We start from the raw sequence: 20,440 nt of genomic DNA on the forward strand, positions 1-20,440 counted from the left end.
ATTTGTTTTGATGTCAGATGGCTATCTGGGGCTGCAAGGAAAAAAGCAAATCTGCCTTGTGTGATAAACACACAGTTTGCTGTTGTATTTTCATCCAGCAATCCTGCTGCCTTCGGCTGTTTGGCTTTTTCAGTGTGCCCGAAAGCTCTGAAGCGGCTGCCACCGTGCAGGGTCAGGTGCAGTGGCGGCTGGTCCATAGGGGCAACGGGGCAGCGCCCTACAAAAGAAACGGCTCACTGCAGTTTGGGCAACAGGAATGTAAGCAGACGAATTTGTCTGTTTACATTTCCGACCGGCCTGTGAGTCACGGGTGAAATTGCGCATGTGTCAAGGCACAGAACACGCAGGCGAGGAGTCCAGAAGATGGTCCGTCTGCGCATGTGAGTGAGGAGCGTCGCCCCTCACTCACATTAACAAACCATTAGGCATGCTGCGCATGCCTAATGTGGTGCAAGCGTCTGGAGATAGGATCCTGCTCGGGCGGTGACGCGTTTTTTGCAAAGTCGCCCCGTGCCCTATCAAGTGGCAGGATATAGAGTAAGTAAACAAGGGTTAGCCGACACCCTGCGCATCCAGTCTCCTGATTTGGCAGTTAGCATTGCAAAAGAAAAGAGCGGGCAGAAGTTAGTGCGACGCGGGACTGGAGGAGAATGGAGATGCCTGGTAAGTTTATTTTTTTGTTGCATTCATTAAATTAATCCCCACACCGCCTCCCCCCCCCCGCGAAACCAGTATCCACGAGTCATGCAGGCCGCGAGGAGAGGCATCTGTCGCCAGACGATTCCACACTGAACGAGATCGTACATCTGAGTGAGGGGTAAGCAGGTGGGGCGACAAAGCAAGCTCGAGGCCAAGGTGGTTGAATGGGCTAATGCTGCACCACGCAGAGCAGAGGTGCAGGTGCATATTAAAAGTCGTAAACAAGATCTTGCAGATATCAGAGCGCTTTACATTCAATCAAGAAGGGTATACAAACTAATTTTTAAAAAACACGGATCAACAATTATATTTTGTGTCTGGTTCACTATCATTGGCTCTGGCTCAGCACGCAGAAAAATCTACACGGTATGAGTGTTCCAATGATGGATGCAGGATGGATGGGTGAATGGATGGGTGGATGCATGAATGAATGATGGATGCAGGATGGATGGGTGGATGGATGGGTTGATGCATGAATGAATGATGTATGGATGCAGGATGGGTGGGTGGATGGATGGATGGGTGCATGAATGAATGATGGATGCAGGATGGATGGATGAATGGATGGATGGGTGAATGGATGAATGGATGCAGGAATGGATGCAGGATGGATGATGGATGGGTGGATGGATGGGTGGATGGATAGATGGGTGGATGAATGAATGATGGATGCAGGATGGATGGGTGGATGGATGGATGGATGGGTGAATGGATGAATGGATGCAGGAATGGATGCAGGATGGATGATGGATGGGTGGATGGATGGGTGGATGAATGAATGATGGATGCAGGATGGATGGGTGGATGGATGGATGATGGATGCATGAATGAATGATGTATGGATGCAGGATGGGTGGGTGGGTGGGTGGATGGGTGCATGAATGAATGATGGATGCAGGATGGATGGATGGGTGAATGGATGAATGGATGCAGGAATGGATGCAGGATGGATGATGGATGGGTGGATGGATGGATGGGTGAATGGATGGGTGGATGCAGGATGGATGGGTGAATGGATGAATGGATGCAGGAATGGATGCAGGATGGATGGGTGGATGGGTGGATGAATGAATGATGGATGCAGGATGGGTGGATGGGTGGATGCATGAATGAATGATGTATGGATGCAGGATGGGTGGGTGGGTGGATGGATGGGTGCATGAATGAATGATGGATGCAGGATGGATGGATGAATGGATGGGTGAATGGATGAATGGATGCAGGAATGGATGCAGGATGGATGATGGATGGGTGGATGGATGGATGGGTGGATGAATGAATGATGGATGCAGGATGGATGGGTGGGTGGGTGCATGAATGAATGATTGATGCAGGATGGATGGGTGGATGCATGAATGAATGATGTAAGGATGCAGGATGGGTGGGTGGGTGGATGGATGGATGGGTGGATGCATGAATGATGTATGGATGGATGCAAGGTGGTTCGGGCTCGCTTGCTCGCTGCGCTCGCTGCGGTGCAATATGCAAATTAGTTTACGCCACACCACTTTCAAATGTCACCAGCCGCCCCTGGTCAGGTGGGGACAGAAAATAGGCCCAGGCACAAAAATAAAAGTGACTTTCATTAGTGAATCAGATTAGTAAAAACCTGGGCCACACTTAAAATTGGGGGCAGTTTTTCACTTGAAAAGACACGCTGGAAAGCTGTTTTGCAGGTAGGGTGGACTGCATGCATTTGAGCTTGTTGCTGTCAGAGTTTGTGGTAATAATATCAGGAAAATCAACAGTAAAAACCGGCTAGGCCGTAAAACAGGCCCACAAATAGCAAAACCAACAGCCAACATACTGACCTATCGATCCAGCTCTTCTGGCACTGCCAGGCTGCCTGAAAGGCCAATTTGACCCAGACATCAGTGTCATTTACAAAACACAAAAAATGTGTGTGCGTACTCTCTACACAACTTCAAAATACCAGACATCTGTGACACCTGAAACTCGGACACCTCGAGGCTGCTCCTCTGCAGCATCAGAACATCCTGCTCTGGGATCTTTGTGCCTACAGTGTGGGAAGTACCTGCCAAAAGTGACAGCAAAGTGTCACACACACTCCCTCTCCTACCAAAGCTCTTCCACCCTCTTGTTTTCCTTTCTCTTCTTACTCTTACTTTTTTTGCACATTCCATCTCATCACTCCCTCTCCTAAAGCCCCCATTTCCTCTTGTGCCTATCACTGTCTTTCTTTCTGTGCTCTGGGATAAACTGGGAGGATGGCTCGGTGAGCCGAACGTTTGGGTAAACAAAGATAATGTTATCTGCAGCGTTTAGAAACTGCAGCTTTAAGTGTGTACTGCTATTTAGAACACAACCGATTACTTTCGTTGGGTCATTGTTCAGATTTTCTTTTTTAAATTGGGCCTTTGTGAGCACCCACTTGACCTGGGGATGCAACACCCGAAGTTGGGTGGGATGAAGATGTGAAGAAAATCAGGTTTTGAGAAGGCATCACTTGAGCCTTCAAAAGGCTCTAGGAAAGGTGGGGAAGAAGTAAGAAAACGAGAAAAAGAGAGGAGAAAGAATGGAAAACGAAAATCAAAACAGGGAGAAAAGGATGGGGAAAGTGAGAAAAACAGCATAGGAATGCAATGTAGGAGAGAGGGTGAGATCAAGAGATGACAAAATAACAAAGAGCGAATACAAAGAAAAGAGAGAGGCAGGTGTGGGGAAGTGAACAAATGAGAATACAGCAGCAAACTGGAAGAAAGACACCAACGAAAGGAAGCAAAGGAAGGCAGAGAGTGGGAGATGGGGATGGAAGACCCGAAGTTGGGAGGGTTGAAGGAGTGGAGAAGACTATCTGTGCAGGCATCACTTGAAGGAAGAAAGACAGTACCATAGTCCAAAAAAAAAGTTAATCAGGTGAGCTCCGTCTGAAGATCTACAGTATCCTGCTGATGACAGGTCCGGACCACCCATATCCCAGGCTTTAATCATTCTGAGGTCTACAAAGTGTGCATCAGTTCCTTCAGAACAAGTAACACGTAATTCAATTGCCACAAGACAACTTATTTCATGATGCTCCCTATGTATATACTGACGTTATTGTCAATGAAAAAACTAATAAATAGATTATAGTAATAACGCAAGGAGGGTTTGCAATTGTGTGCATATATGGTAAAGGAAAAAGAGGACGAGTCGGCCAAGGCGAGCTTTTATCTAAATACACTTCACCCAAGAAGGAAGAGCTCCGATGCCACCCTCCGAAGGCTAAACAACCGCCCTGGCTCCTACTTGGATACACAGTCTGCCCTTGGCAGCGGGCCAGGCATATAGGCGCCAAATCTATTCCACACTCCACAAGGTGTCAGCAATCCTTTACTTGCTCTGAACTTTCTTCTGCTGAACTTTACATGTTCTGTTGCACGTAATTATCTTTTTTTGATTTTTGTGATTTTCTGGTGCACAAGATTGTGTAAATGTAAGGTATATTTTATAAAGTTGGAGCTCTGAGATGTGGTCTGGTGACCATGCCTTCATCCGTAGAACCGGGAGACTCAGGTCCCAAACGTGACCGAAGAGTGATACGAGCCCACCGCTCTAAAGCCACGTGCCTCCAAGACCCTATCTGCAGTGTGTAGAAAACAACGAGCCCGAATAGCAAGCACTTAATAAAAATAAATAACCAGAGCGCGGGGTCCCTGAAGCGGGCGCCGCGCAAAACTTCAAACTTTTAAAAATAAAGTGTAAACTGAGCGCAGTGTCCCTAAAGCGGGCGCCACACTCAGTTTGCACAGACAACAACTAACTGTTCCTCTCCCAGCCACCAGCAGGAGAAGAGGGGAGCCTGAGCCGCCAATCAAGCCAGGAGGGGCTTGTGCAGGCCAGAAGGGAGTGAGAAAAGCGCCACTCTTGGGGTAATTCTCCGTTGTAATAATATTGGTATAGCACTGCCAAAAGTTTTAAGATGGTTGCTTATGCAGTTATTCCCGCATCACTAAGTATTAGCACAAATCGCGGAATCCCTCGAGGGGTGTATTTGGATAGAACCCAGACGTACCATTAAGATCCCACGGCATGGTCGCCCGCGCTACTGCATGCTCTGCAGTTCCTGCAATGGTCTCAGCAACATCTCGGCTTGTGCTCTCTGCCTCCCCACCCACCTGTCTCCATCGCACACGGAGCGGAGTCTCAACCATGGGAGGGGGAAAGACTCTGGCACACACAACTTAAACAAGATTGGAGCACTTCCCTGCCCAGGGAAAATAATGTTTTTCAAAGGAACACAAGAAAACAAAAGTAGCGCTTCACTGGCAAACTCTGTAAAGTGGCGCTAATGTTTTGGTGTGAATCAAACCAATCTGGCCACTTTGCGACCACTATGTCTTGTTTTATTTAGTTATTTATTTATTTCTCATATTGTGAACCTTTTCCCGAGGCTGTACAGTGGAATAGAAAAATGTCGGAAAAGACGGCATTTTCAGCAAAAGTGTTTTTCTTTTTTGGATCTATTTCACAAGGGAACAAATACAGGGAAGGAGAAAAGAAAGGGTGAGAACCCTGTTTGTTGAAGTCACGGTTTTCACTAAGTGAGAAGGAGCTAGACTGAGAGGAAAGAAGAGGAACAAGAAAGTAAACAAGTGGTGTGTGCTTGCTGGTCAGCGACAGCGAAGCCACAAAAGTGAAAGCATTTGTAACCTGACCCAAAACAGATGGCAGGCTGCATGCGCTGCTGAAGCTGCTCCCTTTGGAGCTGGAGAACAGGGTTCGAGCTTCGGCGTGGGCTGTGTTATTTAAAAATAAACAGCGATCTCAGAGTGGGGGTGGAGAGAGAGAAATTAAATAAAATAATACACATGGAGGGGCAGACAAGTACAATTTAAAAAAAACATGGTTGAGATCGAGAAATGTAGCATCTGAAACCAAGTATAACAAACGGTGCAAGGAGGTGGCTCAACAAATAAAGCTCCTGACTTTGGAGCAGGAAAGCAGGGTTCGAGTCTCAGCGTGGGCTGCATCATTTAAGTGTGATTTATTTATGATTAAATTAAACCATAAATAAATAGGGTTGGGAAAGTGCAGGAAGCTGCTAGATGTGGAAATGGGACAGCAAAGAAAACAAGCATTTACAATGTAATGGTTTTGCCTTTGTTAAAGTTAGAGCTATTGGCATTGCTCTTGACATTATTTTTATTTATGTTTTTTTTTAACATAAATAAATGGCATTGTCATTTACAATGCCACTAGCTTTATCTCTCGCAAATGACACACACAAACACACACAGAGCCCCCCCACACACACACACACAGATGGCCAGTCTAGCACTGTATCTCAGGATACATGTAGGTCTCACACTATAAATTTGAGGGATTCTGTCCCCCTTGGACACGGCCGGCATGGTGCTGGTGGGGAACGACGGAGACGGCAGCGGGGCTAGGGCTCTGGAACGGGGCCGGGAAGCAGCGGAGGAAGATGAGGGAGGCAGGGGGGCGGGGTTACAGCAGAACGCGCAGAGCTTCTGAGAACTGTGACAGTAACTACACAAACCAGATTGCACATATGGACGTGGATACGCGCCACCGCTATAACCATGTTAGAGTCAGGCAAATGCTTTCTAGTTTGTCATTTTCTCCGTTAGTATAAGGGCGTGACGAATTAAACTGACAACCCGGCAGTTTTACCGCCTGACCTTGAGATGGCAGCCATCGACAATAGCTTGCACAGGCACCAGAAGAATGTTTATATAGAACAAAGAAACTTGCAAATGCCTTCCATCAGCGAGGCCAACCCAAAGCAACGACCGCGTTCCCGGCCAATCAGACACATTAACAGGAGGATGCATACCTCGCACTAGGCTCGCCAAGCGCTTCGAAACGCGGCCTCGGTTGAAATGCCCCGAACGCCAGCGTCTACACCACCCGGCCCGCTCTCCCTCCCAATGTCCCAAAAAACCTCCGCTCCTCGTCTCCTCCCGCCATCGCAGAACACCCGCAAGCAGACCCCCGAGCACAGCACTCACCGCAAACCGAGGGAAAAAAGGCAGCCAATCACCGCGCAGGTCGCCCGGCGAGCCTCCCGCAGCCTGAACCAATGGTAGCGCGGCTCCCGGGTGACGTCAGCGGTTGTTCCCTCGGCTTCTCCGCGGCCCCGGGGCTGCGGCGGTGATTTTCACGGGCAAAACGGCTGTGCACACGACGGCCGGAGCAGGAAGGCGGGCATCAGGAAACAAGCGGGAGGGGGCGGGAAAGGGGGAGGAGAGACGCAGCGCCATTGCGAGGCCAGCATCAGGAAACAAGCGGGAGGGGGCGGGAAAGGGGGGTGGAGAGACGCAGAAGTGCCGGCAATGCCGGACCAGATTCGGGGGCGTTCCCGGCTTTCGGCTGACGTCGCGTGACGTCGGCAAAAGCCAAAGAATCTCGGGAACGCCCCCGAATCTGGTCCGGCATTGACGGACAGGCCCCTCGTCCAAAGGCTATGCTCCATTTATGGAGCCAGCCAATAAATGACGAGGGCCGACCCAAACCCACACTACAGTTCTCATTAGGTTTTCGCCTGCGCGAAAAAGCTGCGCAGAGCGCAGCTTTCGCCAGGCAAAACCTAAAAAGTAGTCCCTAATTAAAAAGATAACAGCCAGCAGCGTAAGTTAACTGTAGTTGGTCCATGCTGCTTCCTCCAGAAAGGGAAGAAAAAGGAAGTGATGTATCAGACCACAAGCCAACAATGAGCAAGATAAGAAAAGCAATGCCAGATTCCACCAATGGCAAGTGACAAGACAAATGCAATGGGTGGAGTTTCAGTAGTAATACTGATTACGTGATGCCTCGTAGAGGCAGCGCCTGCGCTGCTCTATGCGAGACCGAAAAAATGAGAATAGAAAAACAGTTTGTGCAGTCGAGAGTCAGTAAAAGAGAATGTTAATGACAGTGAGTGAAAATGAGTGAGAATAAGTAACACTGAGCACAAATGAGTGAGTGCAATTGAGTGATAAAGCATGAGTGAGTCTGGGTGAGAATGAGTGATTGAGAATAAGAGTAAATACAGTAAAGTGAGAATGAGGGAGTGTAAGTGAGTGAGAATGAATGAGTGAGTGAGTGAGTAAATGAAAGGAAGCGAGAGTGAGTGAGAATGTAGTGTTAACCGCGTGAGTCTATAGTTGGTCCTGACATACTCAAAGGTAATTCTTGACTTATGTTGGTACCCACTGCAAAATGCTGGTACTGGCATACTGAAGGTCATTTTGACATAGGAGCACCCCTGAAAAAAGCTCTTAGTAAAAGAGGATGGGCACACTTATAGCTTTGTTCACGTGCTACAATTCAGTGTAAGTATTTGCACCCCACCTCCTTCAAAGATTACCAGGCGCCACTGCAAGAACAGAAGGTAAGCAGTGACTTGATGAATGCTAGTTACCTTTTGCAGCTTGCACCAGAACGAGGACATTACGTTTTAGGTTTTGTAAAAGAAAAAAATTCAGCAATGCAATGCACACTGTTCCTAATAAATAAAACATGTAAACAATGAATACATATTTTAAAAAGTTGTTACTATATTATCATTATTATGCACACATTAAAAAGTATGTGTTTGAATACAACTTTCAGCTCTGTGCTTCATTGAGTGATTGTCCCTTCCAAATGCTCAAGAATCAAAATGTGTTCACAATAAGGAATAATTTAAGTCATTAGCGTGAATTCCTATTCTCTAATAGTCTATATCAATTAACAAACTTGGATGTAAGTACTATTTTTTAGATCTCTTTTTTCTTCTCCCTTTGGTTTACCAATACATTTCTCATTGTGGATCACACTCAAGGAACTATTGAATCATGGCATTTTATGGTCAGAATTATTTAATGGAGCTTTTATGGACGTTTACCCTCTTCAGAAAAACACATTGTTCCATGTCTCCAAAGAGAAGTGAGTGATCTTGCTCTGGTATATGTCCCCACCCTGGTATAAGTGGTACCTAAAATAGGTATTTGTCTGTGCTAAGTTATGCTGCTATATTAATCATACAGTTCTTATGAAACTTCAGAGATGTCATTTATTATGATATCGTCAGGGTTAAGGCCATCTGATATCACTTTCTGGGAACATTCAGGGTCAAAGAACGGGCATTCCTAGGATTCCTCCTCAACTGAAGTCACTCCAAAAATGAGTGACTTTAAGAAATAAGCTACTATCTTAAGTGACAAATAGAGAGAGTGGAAGTACCCAGAGTATCATACAGGAGTCATTAACCACATGGGTGCTGCTGACGAGCTCAGCTCATCATGAGGCGCAGTGGAGCTGCCCTCATAACAAGCTCAGCTCGCCACGGCCGTTGGAGCGTTCGCACGCAGGGCTAATTTCCCCGCTGTGCTGAACGTTCTAAAAACGAGTGTGGCCGTGACGAGCTGAGCTCGTCATGAGGGCAGCTCTGCTGCGCCTCATGACGAGCTGAGCTCGTCACCAGCACGGCGGTGCTGCGCGCGGCCACCCTCAGCGAAGCGGTTAAATCACGCTAGAAACAACTATGGAGAGGCTCTCATAGACCACAACCGGCCCAAAGAGTGTTGACCAGTTGATATGTGTTATCACTTATAACATAATCTCCAATGAGGTAAAGAAAGTCTTCAATAGAAACTGGCATATTTTAAAATCTTGGGGCTTGAATTTTGAAAAACTGTTTTTTCCCGCCTAAGCGGGGAAGAAATCTGAAGGACATTTTTGTACATAGCAGGTACTGGACAAGTAGACAAACTTTTGGTGATGAAGAAACCCTGTGGGAGATCCCACAGGTGACTGGACATCACCCCCGTAGGAGGGTGTAGTATATGTCATTTGATTTGACTAAGAAGACAAAGAAACTGGAGTTCGGACTTGGAAAGACCTGGATTCAAAAGAAGCACACCAACTGCAACTCAGGCCATGTAGTGTACCTCATTACATGTCCATGTGATCTCCGCTCTGTAGGTATAACTTGTAGAAAAGTAGAATAAGGCAGATGTGAGCATCAGCACAACCTACGGTGTAAAAGAGTCACTACTAAGATGGCTAGCCACTACAATGAAGTGGGCCATCCAGTAGAGAATTTAAATAAGACCATAGTGGAGCGAATACACATCACAACCACTAGAAGGCACATTTCCAAGGTCCTTTTTGAGAAAGAGCAAAGGTGGATTTAAAAGTTGCCAACTGATAGGAGTTTCCCTAATGAAGAAATAGATTGGCTAGATGCGAATTGATGCATTTCCTGTGCTTTCCCTCTCCGTGTTTGATGAGTTCTGCATTCCTCTCAAACACATGGAGGGTAAAAATGCTCATAAATTTATATTGCGAATGGTAGTAGATTAGTAGGGCTCATGAGAGGTGGCAAACAGGATGGGGAATCTGTTCAGACGGTTTTCTTCACCAACACGGATTAAATGTTCAGAAACTATGGACATCGATAAAAGATGGTGACCAATATGGCTGTAATAGCCACTCTGATTTGACAATGTTGTGCCTACATCATGCATAGCACCTCGACGTGGATGGTGGATAGGTACGGCCCCTTTTAAACAATCGGTGTGAATGTTGAGACCTTGATGATGGGAACAATGGGTACTAGAGTAAGGTGTGATGGCCGGCCAGGGTCCATGAAGAAGTAAACAGAATCTCTTACTACACTCAAATGAATTGTGATTTAAAATCGTCTTAAATGGTGAAGCTGGATTTTAAGTCACAATTCTGAAAATTAGCTTTTTCCCACCCTAACCATTTGTGTTTTCTGCCAGCATCCTGGGTCAGATGACTGTTGAATGGCTCTGACAGTGCCACAAAGGGGACTAGGTTTGAACAGGATGGGCCATCCTGGAAGGAAGACTCGGAGGAGCTGGACCCACCCTAACTTATATTTCAAAGGGCTTTGCCACTTGCACTCACAAATCAATCAATCAATCAATTAATCAATCAATCAGGGTTTTGTACAGCATGACTACTCACCTGTAGGGGTCTCAAGGTGCTGCAGGGGGTCGGGGAGTCTGCTGTTCAGTCAAAGAGCCAGGTCTTGAGATTTTTCCTGCATTGAGGCAGATGATGATTGCCTGAGATGCAGAGGAAGGGAGTTCCAGGTCTTTGCAGCGAGTTAGGAGAAGGATCTTCCTCCAGCGGTGGTCCGGCAGATCAATGGGATGGTGGCCAGGGCCTGATGGGTGGAGCCGAGATGTCTGGTAGGGGTGTAGAAGTAGAGGCAGTGGTTGAGGTATGCAGGTCTGGCGTTGTGGAGGGCTTTGTAGGCGTGCCTGAGGAGCTTCTAGGTCAGGGGTCTCCAACCAGTAGCTCGGGAGCTACTGGTAGCTCACCAGCACCCTCAAAGTAGCTCTCTGAGGTGAAGCAAACCAAGCCAATCTGGGAGATTCTCTTTATATTGTAAAAGGCAACTCCTCATTCCACTACCCTTAAGAGTTACAGACAGCCAAACCAATAGCAGGGCCATTTGATAACACTCAAACACACACTTTGGTGGCCTATCAATCAATCAATCAGGGATTTATAGAGCGCACTACTCACCTGTGAGGGTCTCAAGGCGCTAGGGGAGTGTGTGTCGGGGGATTTGGGCACCTCAGGTCATTCGAAAAGCCAGATCTTGAGGCTCTTCCTGAATGCTTTCAGTGTGGTGCTTCATCTGATGCTGAGGGGTAGTTTGGTTCAGGTCTTGGCCATGATGTAGGAGAAGGGTATGCCTCCTGTACTGGTTCTGTGGATGCAGGGGATCTCGGCCAAGACCTGGTCAGCGGAGCAGAGGTTTCTTTTGGGGGTGTAGAAGGACATTAATTTGTTGAGGTATTGGGGTCCGGTGTTGTAGAGACCTTTATAGGTGTGTGTGAGCAGCTTGAAAATTACTCTGTTTTTCGACGGGGAGGCAATGTAGGTCTCGTATATGCTGGGTAATGTGGTCTTGTCATGGGATGCTGAGCATGAGTCTAGCTGCGGCCTTTTGAACAATCTAAAGTTTGTAGAGTAGAGATTTGTTGATTCCGGCATAGAGGGTGTTCCCATAGTCCAGCCTGCTGATGAAGGGTGCATAGGTGACGGTCTTCCTGGATTCGGGGGGTGGGTCCATTTGAAGGTCTTGCTGAGTAAGCGGAGGGTGTTGAAGCATGTGGAAGATGCAGTATTGGCCTATGGGTATGCCACATGAACCATCTTTATCCACTTTAAATCTACCTAAGAAAGAGATTGGCCATATTATCCACCCGGCTCCATCAGTCGCACGGTATGTGACATCAAAGAATAGTAGCAATAGTAACCAGGGATAACCCACCAAAGGGTGTGACTTCAAGAACTAAAGTGAAAATATGTTAGTTGGGAGCAGGATCAACCAAAGAGCTGAAGAGAAGAGAGTATGCATCCAGGGCAGGGAAAATTAAAAACATCACATTCATTTTTGTGTGGGTGTGTGACATTGTGTCCTTCCTAAATAAACAGTGTGGATTCCTTAAAACTACTCCTAGCGTCAAGGACTACCAAATATGTATGCTGGTCTCCATCATAAGAGTATTATCTCTGATGCAATTGTGCCCATTCATGTATAATTGTGTCATAGCTATAATATTTTCGTCCTTGACTATTTTGGGCACATAAGTAGAGTAATTACATACTTGTTGCCATCACTGACATATTAAGAGCATGACTGATCTGCTTTTAGCCATTCCTAACAGAGTGGCAGCATCTTCTCCCATAATAATGGCCATAACTGGTATATGTTGGGCATCCAGCTGTGGCACAGTGGTAGCCCTGGTTTAATGGTGGGCATTATTAGCATAACAGAAGCATTCTTAGTGTTATGGTGAGGAACCATGGCCTATGATTCCAATACTGGGTATTTGAAGCATAATTTGTCCGTGAGAGGCCTTTTTACATGGCGGTACTCAATGAAAAGTAAAAGCTGATGTTTAGGGACTGTGTATTCTCTAACAATGAAAACTGATTTCATTTTTAAAAGAATAAATTATGCTTTTTTTTAGAAAGGTTTTTCTTCTGGAAAATTGAGTTTGATTGCTCAAAGCTGAAAGGGATTTTGATAGAAAACTATCTGTATTTTCAAAAACTAATATGCGAATGAAGATATAATATTGCAATTCTAAAACACATTTAAAGTTGTTACCTGAATGATAATACAATTTGAGTTGGAGAGACTTACTGCTGTGGTACTACCCTTTGTGGCACACAGCATGTGATGATTTGAATTTTTCCTTATTACAAGCATTTAATATTGATAAACGTTTTCCTAGCATTCTGCTGATAACTTCACCTGAAAATTTTGGGGGGTTACTACTGATAACTGTGCTTAGGGTGGTCATAGTGTAATGTTAATACATATCATCGGCATTATACAGTGATAAAATATGCTAGTAGCTCAGCAGGACTTTCCTTCATCAGAATTAGCTCTTACTACAGAAAAGGTTGGAGACCCCTGTTCTAGGTGATCCTTTTGTTGAATGGGAGCCATTGGAGGTCTCTCAGGTGGTCGGTGATTTGGCTGTAGCAAGGGATGTTCAGGATGAGTCTGGCAGAGGTGTTTTGGATGTCTTTGCAGCTTCTTTTGGAATTTTTTCATGGTGGCGGTGTAGAATCTGGAACCAGGCCTGCCTTGTCTTTTGTCGCCCCAGACTTCTTGGAGCCTCAACAGAGGAAGGGAAGAACTTTCCAGAGCCAGATTTCTGGATAGTATGGAGAATCTCCCTACTTCAAAGGCTGGCACCCAGTATACCTAGTGGACCTCCAGAGTTGCTCATCAATACCCACCTGGACCTGTGGCCATTACAGAAGAAGGGCTGCCCTGTCACCAGAGGACTGCCCTACTGCTGCCAGAGGCCTTCCTATTGTTTGAGGACAGCTTTACTTTCTGAGAAAGATGACTGGACTTGTTCCTTCATCCCAGGCTAAACCGAGTGACTACAAGGGTCAGCTAGCTGACTTCCTGTCTGAGGTACAGGGACACAACAAGCTCCAGAGGCCTCCGTACAACTGCCAAGCTGACCTGGCACACTGGACCTGCCTGGACCTGCAACTGCACCTGTCTGAGCCCTGATTGTCTCTGCTAGAGTGAGTACCTGATCTCCAAGAGGCGCCTCCTCTTGCCCTGGACCCTATGCTCACATCAGTTAAGCTCCTCCTAAAAAGGAAGTTGAAATCCTGAGGTACAGAGCTCTTAGCCACAATGAATGGGCCTGCTCGTGCCAAAACACTGACATCCGCTCGCAATGACTGGTAATGTGAAGCTCTGGTCAACCTGACTCTTCACACTACATCGTCCACCCGCAACGACTGGCAACAAGAGATCTCCACTTCGCGCTACAGCAAAAACAGCCTGTGATGACCACCAATGCCCAGCTCCAGCATCTACCATCCGTGACGCCTGACTGCTTCTTTGCACTACAGCCATGACCGCCCATGCCTCCTGGCCTGCTCTTCGTGCCACAGGGACATCTGCAACACTCTCCTACCTCCTCCCAGCCTCCTCCATCGTGAACTGAACTCTTCGTGCTGAACTTTGAGAAGGTAACTTGTGCAGCGGGATTAACCTGGTCGGCCTAAACGTGCGACTTTTTCCCAGTCTAGCATAACCAGATGACAGTGAGTGGCGCTTTGTACTTGAAGGCGCTACATTTATTAAAAACTTTAAAGATTGCATATCCCTTGTTCTACTGATTGGATTTTGATCCTTCTGGACTGGTTTTATTTATTAAAATGTACTATATTTTTCTAAATTGGTTTGGGACTTTTCTTGTGTTGTGTATTCACTTTATTATTGTTTGTGTGATGTATATATACTTTGCACTTTGCCTCTAAATTAAGCCTAAGTGCTTTGAACCCGCCAGCTGGATCATAGGTTCTGAAGCAGTGCGGCAAATATAGTTCTGAATGAAACATGGTAACAGTGTAAATGCACTGGCACATTAAATGCACCAAAGACATCAGCTGTGATTTTAACTCTGCCGGGCGGGAGGGGGAAGTGGGGGTGGGCAAAGGGGGAGGGCTCATGTAATAAACCCTTTTACGGTGATTTTATGCCATTTAATAAGATTCCTGTTACAGAGACTGTCACTATATACCATAGGCCAGGCCTCTGTGATATCTAAGTGTTCCCTTCATGAGGGTGGCTGCGCCTACCAGGTGTTTAGCACCACGTTGGGTGCTTATCCAGTGATGAAGCATTCCAAATGATTAGCATTCTAGTAAGATTCCATACATAAAAAGGGAAACATTTTTCATTTTTATATATTGGGTGGGGAATAGGTATTTGATGAGTTCTGTTAGGGTAGCCCTCTCTGTTAGTATGATTATAATCAGGTGGGCAGTCAGGTTAGGTCATGTTGTCGCTGGTTGCCCTTGGATCACCTTATGTTAACCCATTACCTTACCAAATAAACATACTACATAATATTTTCCAAACAAAACTGGTGCGGTCAGTCATTTGTTGTGAGCATTTACTTTGCAAGCATTTATCCACTGTATGAAGTAGGGGGGTGACTGTATATGGGATATCTGTACTAAATAAACAAGGCCCCCCTTTGGTCAGGGGTAGTATGGAAGCTTCCAAGTTCCCGAAGGCACATCCTCTCTTAAGTGTAGAAGAGGACGTCTGTATTTAAAGTATTTTGTAAACCCAGGTATACGTGAACCAGCAGCATGGGTACTTCAAGCACTGAGAAACATGTCTTTATTGTGAACTTAAGAACCGATGAGCAGAGAAGTTGGCGCTTGGCACTGACTGTCCTAAAGCATAAGCGTGAATACTCAGGGCCCGATTCATAAAGGTAAACTTAGACCTAAAGCATAAGTTTAGACCAAAAGTCTAAGATTGGACCTGAAGTCTAACATTAGACCTGAAGTCTAATTTTAGACCAAAGTCTAACTTTGGACCCAAAGTCTAAGTTCAGACCTGAAGTGTAACTTTAGACCTGAATAAAGTCTAACTTTAGAATTGAAGCCTAAACTTAGACTACAGGTCTGAACTTAGACTTCAGATCTAAAGTTAGACTTCAGCTCTAAGTTTAACTTTGTGAATGGGGCACTGAGTCTGTGCAGCACGTAAAAGGTCATTGTCAATGTAGGATTCCCGCAACTCCTAGATTGAATGGAAATGTCTGTGTACAGAAATGAAGATGGTATGCCTTGGTAGCCACATTCATTTTGTAGTCAGGGTATCTTCTGTGAAGGGTGTACACGCCCCGAGACCATTAAGGGGACTATGAGAAAGAAGCCAGTGCAACATGACTCAAATCATAAAGAACTTAACGAAGGCAGGAGATACTGTGAGCGCTTCTGGGCGTGAAACTGAAAGTACAGTTATCAGAAACAACCTAGCAAACCCATATTTCTACAATGTACCCAAATGGAAACACTAGGATCTTAGACAGTATTTAGTGATATTAAAGTAGTCAAAAAGTCGAGTGAAATAATACACCATTCCTCGTTTACCTTTAGACGAAACACAACCAGTCCTAGATGTCTCTTGGCAGGTATTTCAAACAGTTGATCACTACTAACCAAAGATTCAAAATATTTGGCCATCTCAGTGCCCTGAAAATGAAAATATAAATAGTAAGTTTTCTTGTAGTCACTTTTAAATCTCTGTTGCGGGTTAGAAGTAATCAATTGAGCCTCAAGAAGCAACGAAAAAACGTTGTTAGCTTTACTTTCATTTTGTTGGCACGTACATTTAAAGCAATGATTTTACCTGTCAGAAAGCGCAATTATCAGCCTTACTTTCAGCCAGATTCATCAAGCTAAATTGCACTTGCAAAGGGCAAGAATCTCAGAATCTTGCCTTTTGCAAGTGCAATTTTTGCATTTGGGATTCATCATCCCAAATGCAAAATTCGCTATTAAAGAATTCGCACATTTGCGAAGAATTGCATTTAAGGAATCTCTATTTGAGATTCCTTAAATGCAATTCATGAATCATTTTAAAATTGCGAAATTATTTTGGGCCGCTATTTACCGAGAGGTCAGACCTCGTGGTAAATAGCAAAAACTTAGAAAAATGCATTTAAATGCATTTTTCTAAGTTGCATGTTACACACACACATGTCCTTTGGACATGTGTGTGCGCAACACCAATGTAGATTACATTTCAGGGGTGTTACAGGGGTGCCCTTTGGACACCCCTGCACCCTTGAAATCGCATCCTTATTTGCGATTAGCTAATTGCTAATCGCAAATAAGGAACATGTAGGAATCGCAATATTTTTTGCAATTCCTACATGAATCCCGTTTTGCAAGTCCTTAATAGCGATTCCTTATGATGAATCTGGCAGTTTGTTCCTTCTTAATGGCGCACATGGTGTGAGAGCAGATAATGGCACTTTGCACTGACATTTATCTGCGCTTAGATCTAAATTCATACTTGCAAGTTGTTCTTTTTTAAATACATTTTCTCAGCACTTTTGTTCCTCTTTGCTGTATATTCGTATTTCACTTTTTCTGTTGCTACCTAGCTATAAAAGATTCAACAATAGTCTACCAGTTACGAAAACGCCGAGATTGCCTTCTTCCCTGGCTTCACGCAAGCAGTTCAGAAACAGCGCGATCCTTTATGTCCATCAAAAAGCAGCTCAGAGACAAGGGAGTGAAATATGCGATGCTGTTCCCGGCTCGGCTCCGGAGAGAAGCTGATGGTAAAGCCTATTTCTTTGACTCTCCGAAAGCGGCTTCTGTGTGGCTGGAGGGGTGGAGATCGGTCAATGACCACAACTCTCACTGAGACACTGGGCAGGCAGAGCTTAAGCATGAAATGCAGGATAGCCCGGCAGAGCCATGGAAACATCTCCCGAGGGACTTGGTTGTTATTAAGGCCGGTAAAAGATACTTCATCTCAGAACATTTCGAACTGATGGACCGTCTCAAACTTCCTCTGCCTGAGATCCTGAGACGGGGCCCCTCTCGGGGAGACACACTGCAAGAGAAGAATGAGGGGAGATCATGGAACGGTGCACCACACTCCCCGCTTTTCTACTTTTAGTTAGCCAGTTGGGCGACAGGCACTCTGCATTTCCTTTTAATACATGGGCAGTTCCGAGGCCAGAGTGCAGGGGAGCAGGGAGGGGGGCAACAGGGTTTGGGGATTTGAGTTTGTTTATGTTTTTATTGAATCAGAATTTGTAACATGTTTTACTCGAGAGGGAGACACAGGCACAACAGGTTCTGAGGGGCTCACATTGGGAAAAGAGCATTAAGATACTGAGTTGGAATGTCAATGGACTTGGGTACAAGGTCAAACGTTGTGTAGTGCTACAATACATTAAGTGGCAGGCCCCAGATGTGACCATGCGTCAAGGGATGCACTTAGTGGGCAATTCATGTAGGGCATTAAACAGGTGGGGCTACAGTCTATTGGCCCATTCCGGATTCACCACGGAATCCAGGGGGTGGGCAAAATGCTGAGAAACTCCTTCCCCTTTACCAAACACTCTACCCGGTCGGATGAATGGGGTTGATACATAGAGATCACAGGACAATGGGAGGGCAATCCGCTTACGCACTTGGCAGTTTATGTACCGCCTGGCTTGCAGAAAACACCTTGAAAGACTTGGGCTCCATACTACTATCGTTCCCACAAGGGTTCCTAGTAGTGGGAGGGGATTTCAATTCCGTAGTCTCTGGCACCTTAGATAGGCACCCACCCTGAGAACTCGGGCACTCACTCCAATGGCTCCCAGACTTTCTGGAGGCCATGGGTCTAGAGGACACTTGGAGAGCCTACCACCCAGACCACATCCAACACACCTTCTATTCAGGGGCCCGTCTTGACTATCTCCTGGTCCCCTCCTCCCATATTACACTCTTACAAGAAGTTCGACACTTGGCTCGTGGTATCTCCGACCACTCCCCGGTGTGGGCTCAAATAGTCATGTGACAGAAGGGATTGAGGAAAATCGCCCCCATTAACCCTTGGCATTTCCGTAACCCAATAATTAAAAAAGCCCTTTTACAGTCCTTAAACTAGTACTGCCAAGAGAACGAAGGGTCAGTTCAATCCCCTCAGACACGGTGGGAGGCATTTAAGTCAATTATAAGGGGACAAGCACTCTCACTAATTGCTGGGACATGCAAGGAGAAAATGAAGGAGCTAGTTGAGATTGAACAAGAATTTCTTTGGTCGGAGGAGGACCTTGGGGAGGGCGTCACACCTCAAAAATAACACACCCTGAAACTAAAGAGGGACGAATATAAAGGAATAGCTACTGACAGGGCCAAAGCCATGGGCAGGGAACAAGAAGGCAGGATATATGATCTGGGTGATATGGCCAGGAAACTGATCGCATGGCTAGATAAGAAAAAGCTGGCATGTCAGCTGGTACCGGAGTTGAGGCAGGAGACAGGGCGGACCATCACTGACCCCCAGGAAATAGTTGACAAATTTTCCGCTCACTATAGCACAGTCTATCACACAGGAACACTACACACTGAACACGACTACCTACTACTACTCCAAGACATAACGCTCCCTACCCTGCAGGCAGACGACCAGAGTCTACTAGATAGTGACTTCACGGATGTTGAGATAGCAGAGGCAATCGGGAGCCTACACTCGGGTAAGGCCTAAGGTCCAAACGGGTTACCTATCGAGCTCTACAAACTCCGGCCTGACAAACTAGCCCCATACTTGCGTGCAATGGTCGAAGAGAGCAGAAGGGTGGGGAAAATTCGTCTGGAAAGGGAGAATAGCAACACTGGTCACTATCCATAAGGAAAGCAAGCGTACACAGGATTGTGCCTCCTAGAGGCCTATATCTCTGCTAAATGCAGAACCTAAAATCCTAGCAAAACTCCTAGCAAACTGACTCATTAAAGTAATAAGCAGGCTGGTACATCCGGACGAATCTGACTTCATGCCCCACCGCAATACGGCACTGAATCTACGCAGGGTACATGAAATGATGGGAAGGCGGTAGACAATCCAGGAGGCGGCATTCGTAGTCTCCCTAGATGGCACCCGGGCACGATACTATTGAATAGCCATATTTGTTTGCAGTACTAATAAAGATGGGATTCGGTCCCAGCTTCATTCAATGGGTAAGACTCCTTTATTCAGAGCTACTGGCCCAGGTGGTGGTAAATAATAAAAATTCTGAAGTGTTCGCTCTGGGCTGGGGGACCCATCAGGGGTGATCCATGTGGATCCAACGATATGTGGGCTGCGATGGTCGGCTACGTGGGAGGACCGTATCTCCCTGTATGCGGACAACATCCTGCTGTTCCGTGCCTCTCCTAAAATGTCACTTAATTGCGTTCTGGACATTTTTGCAACCTTTGGCAGGTACCCTGGGTACTCCATAAACTGGAGTAAATCTCTCGTATTTGTCCTTAAGGGGCTCCCAGCCCCTCCACCCAAAAACTGCCCAATACCAATCACCACGAATGGCTTTAAATACCTGGGTATTTTTGTTACCCCAGATCAGAACCTGCGATTCGAGCGTAACCTACTTCCGCACCTGTAGAGATTAAGGTGAGATATAATCAGTTGGAGGGCTCTCCCACTATCGCTGCTGGGAAGAGCAGCACTTTTCAAAATGATGCCGCTCCCGCGCTTCCTGTATGCAGTTCAAAACTACCGGAAGCGATTCCGGCATGCTACTTCAGGGAGACAGAGAGTCTCCAAAGAGACCTGCTGTGGAACGGGAGACCCTGGATAGCACTCAACAAACTCACCCGGGGTTGGTATGATGGGGGGATAAGCCTTCCAGACCTTAAAAAGTACTACTGGGCCGCCCACCTGGCAGCTATTAATCATGGCACCTAATCACGCCCGGAT

At 46.1% G+C, this 20,440-nt stretch overlaps 1 protein-coding gene across 1 annotated transcript in view; it reads right to left on the minus strand.

Annotated features, from left to right (window-relative positions):
- The window catches only part of HDC (histidine decarboxylase), a 250,370-nt gene that overhangs the window by 29,461 nt on the left and 200,469 nt on the right, over positions 1 to 20,440 (minus strand). Inside the window, exon 11 of the mRNA XM_078684752.1 lies at positions 16,105 to 16,206. Within this exon, the coding sequence (XP_078540878.1) occupies positions 16,105 to 16,206 (102 nt within the window). The remainder of the gene's footprint in view (positions 1 to 16,104; positions 16,207 to 20,440) is intronic.

Source organism: Lissotriton helveticus, chromosome 3_2, assembly GCF_964261635.1.
Source record: "Lissotriton helveticus chromosome 3_2, aLisHel1.1, whole genome shotgun sequence".
Taxonomy (NCBI): Eukaryota; Metazoa; Chordata; class Amphibia; order Caudata; family Salamandridae; genus Lissotriton; species Lissotriton helveticus.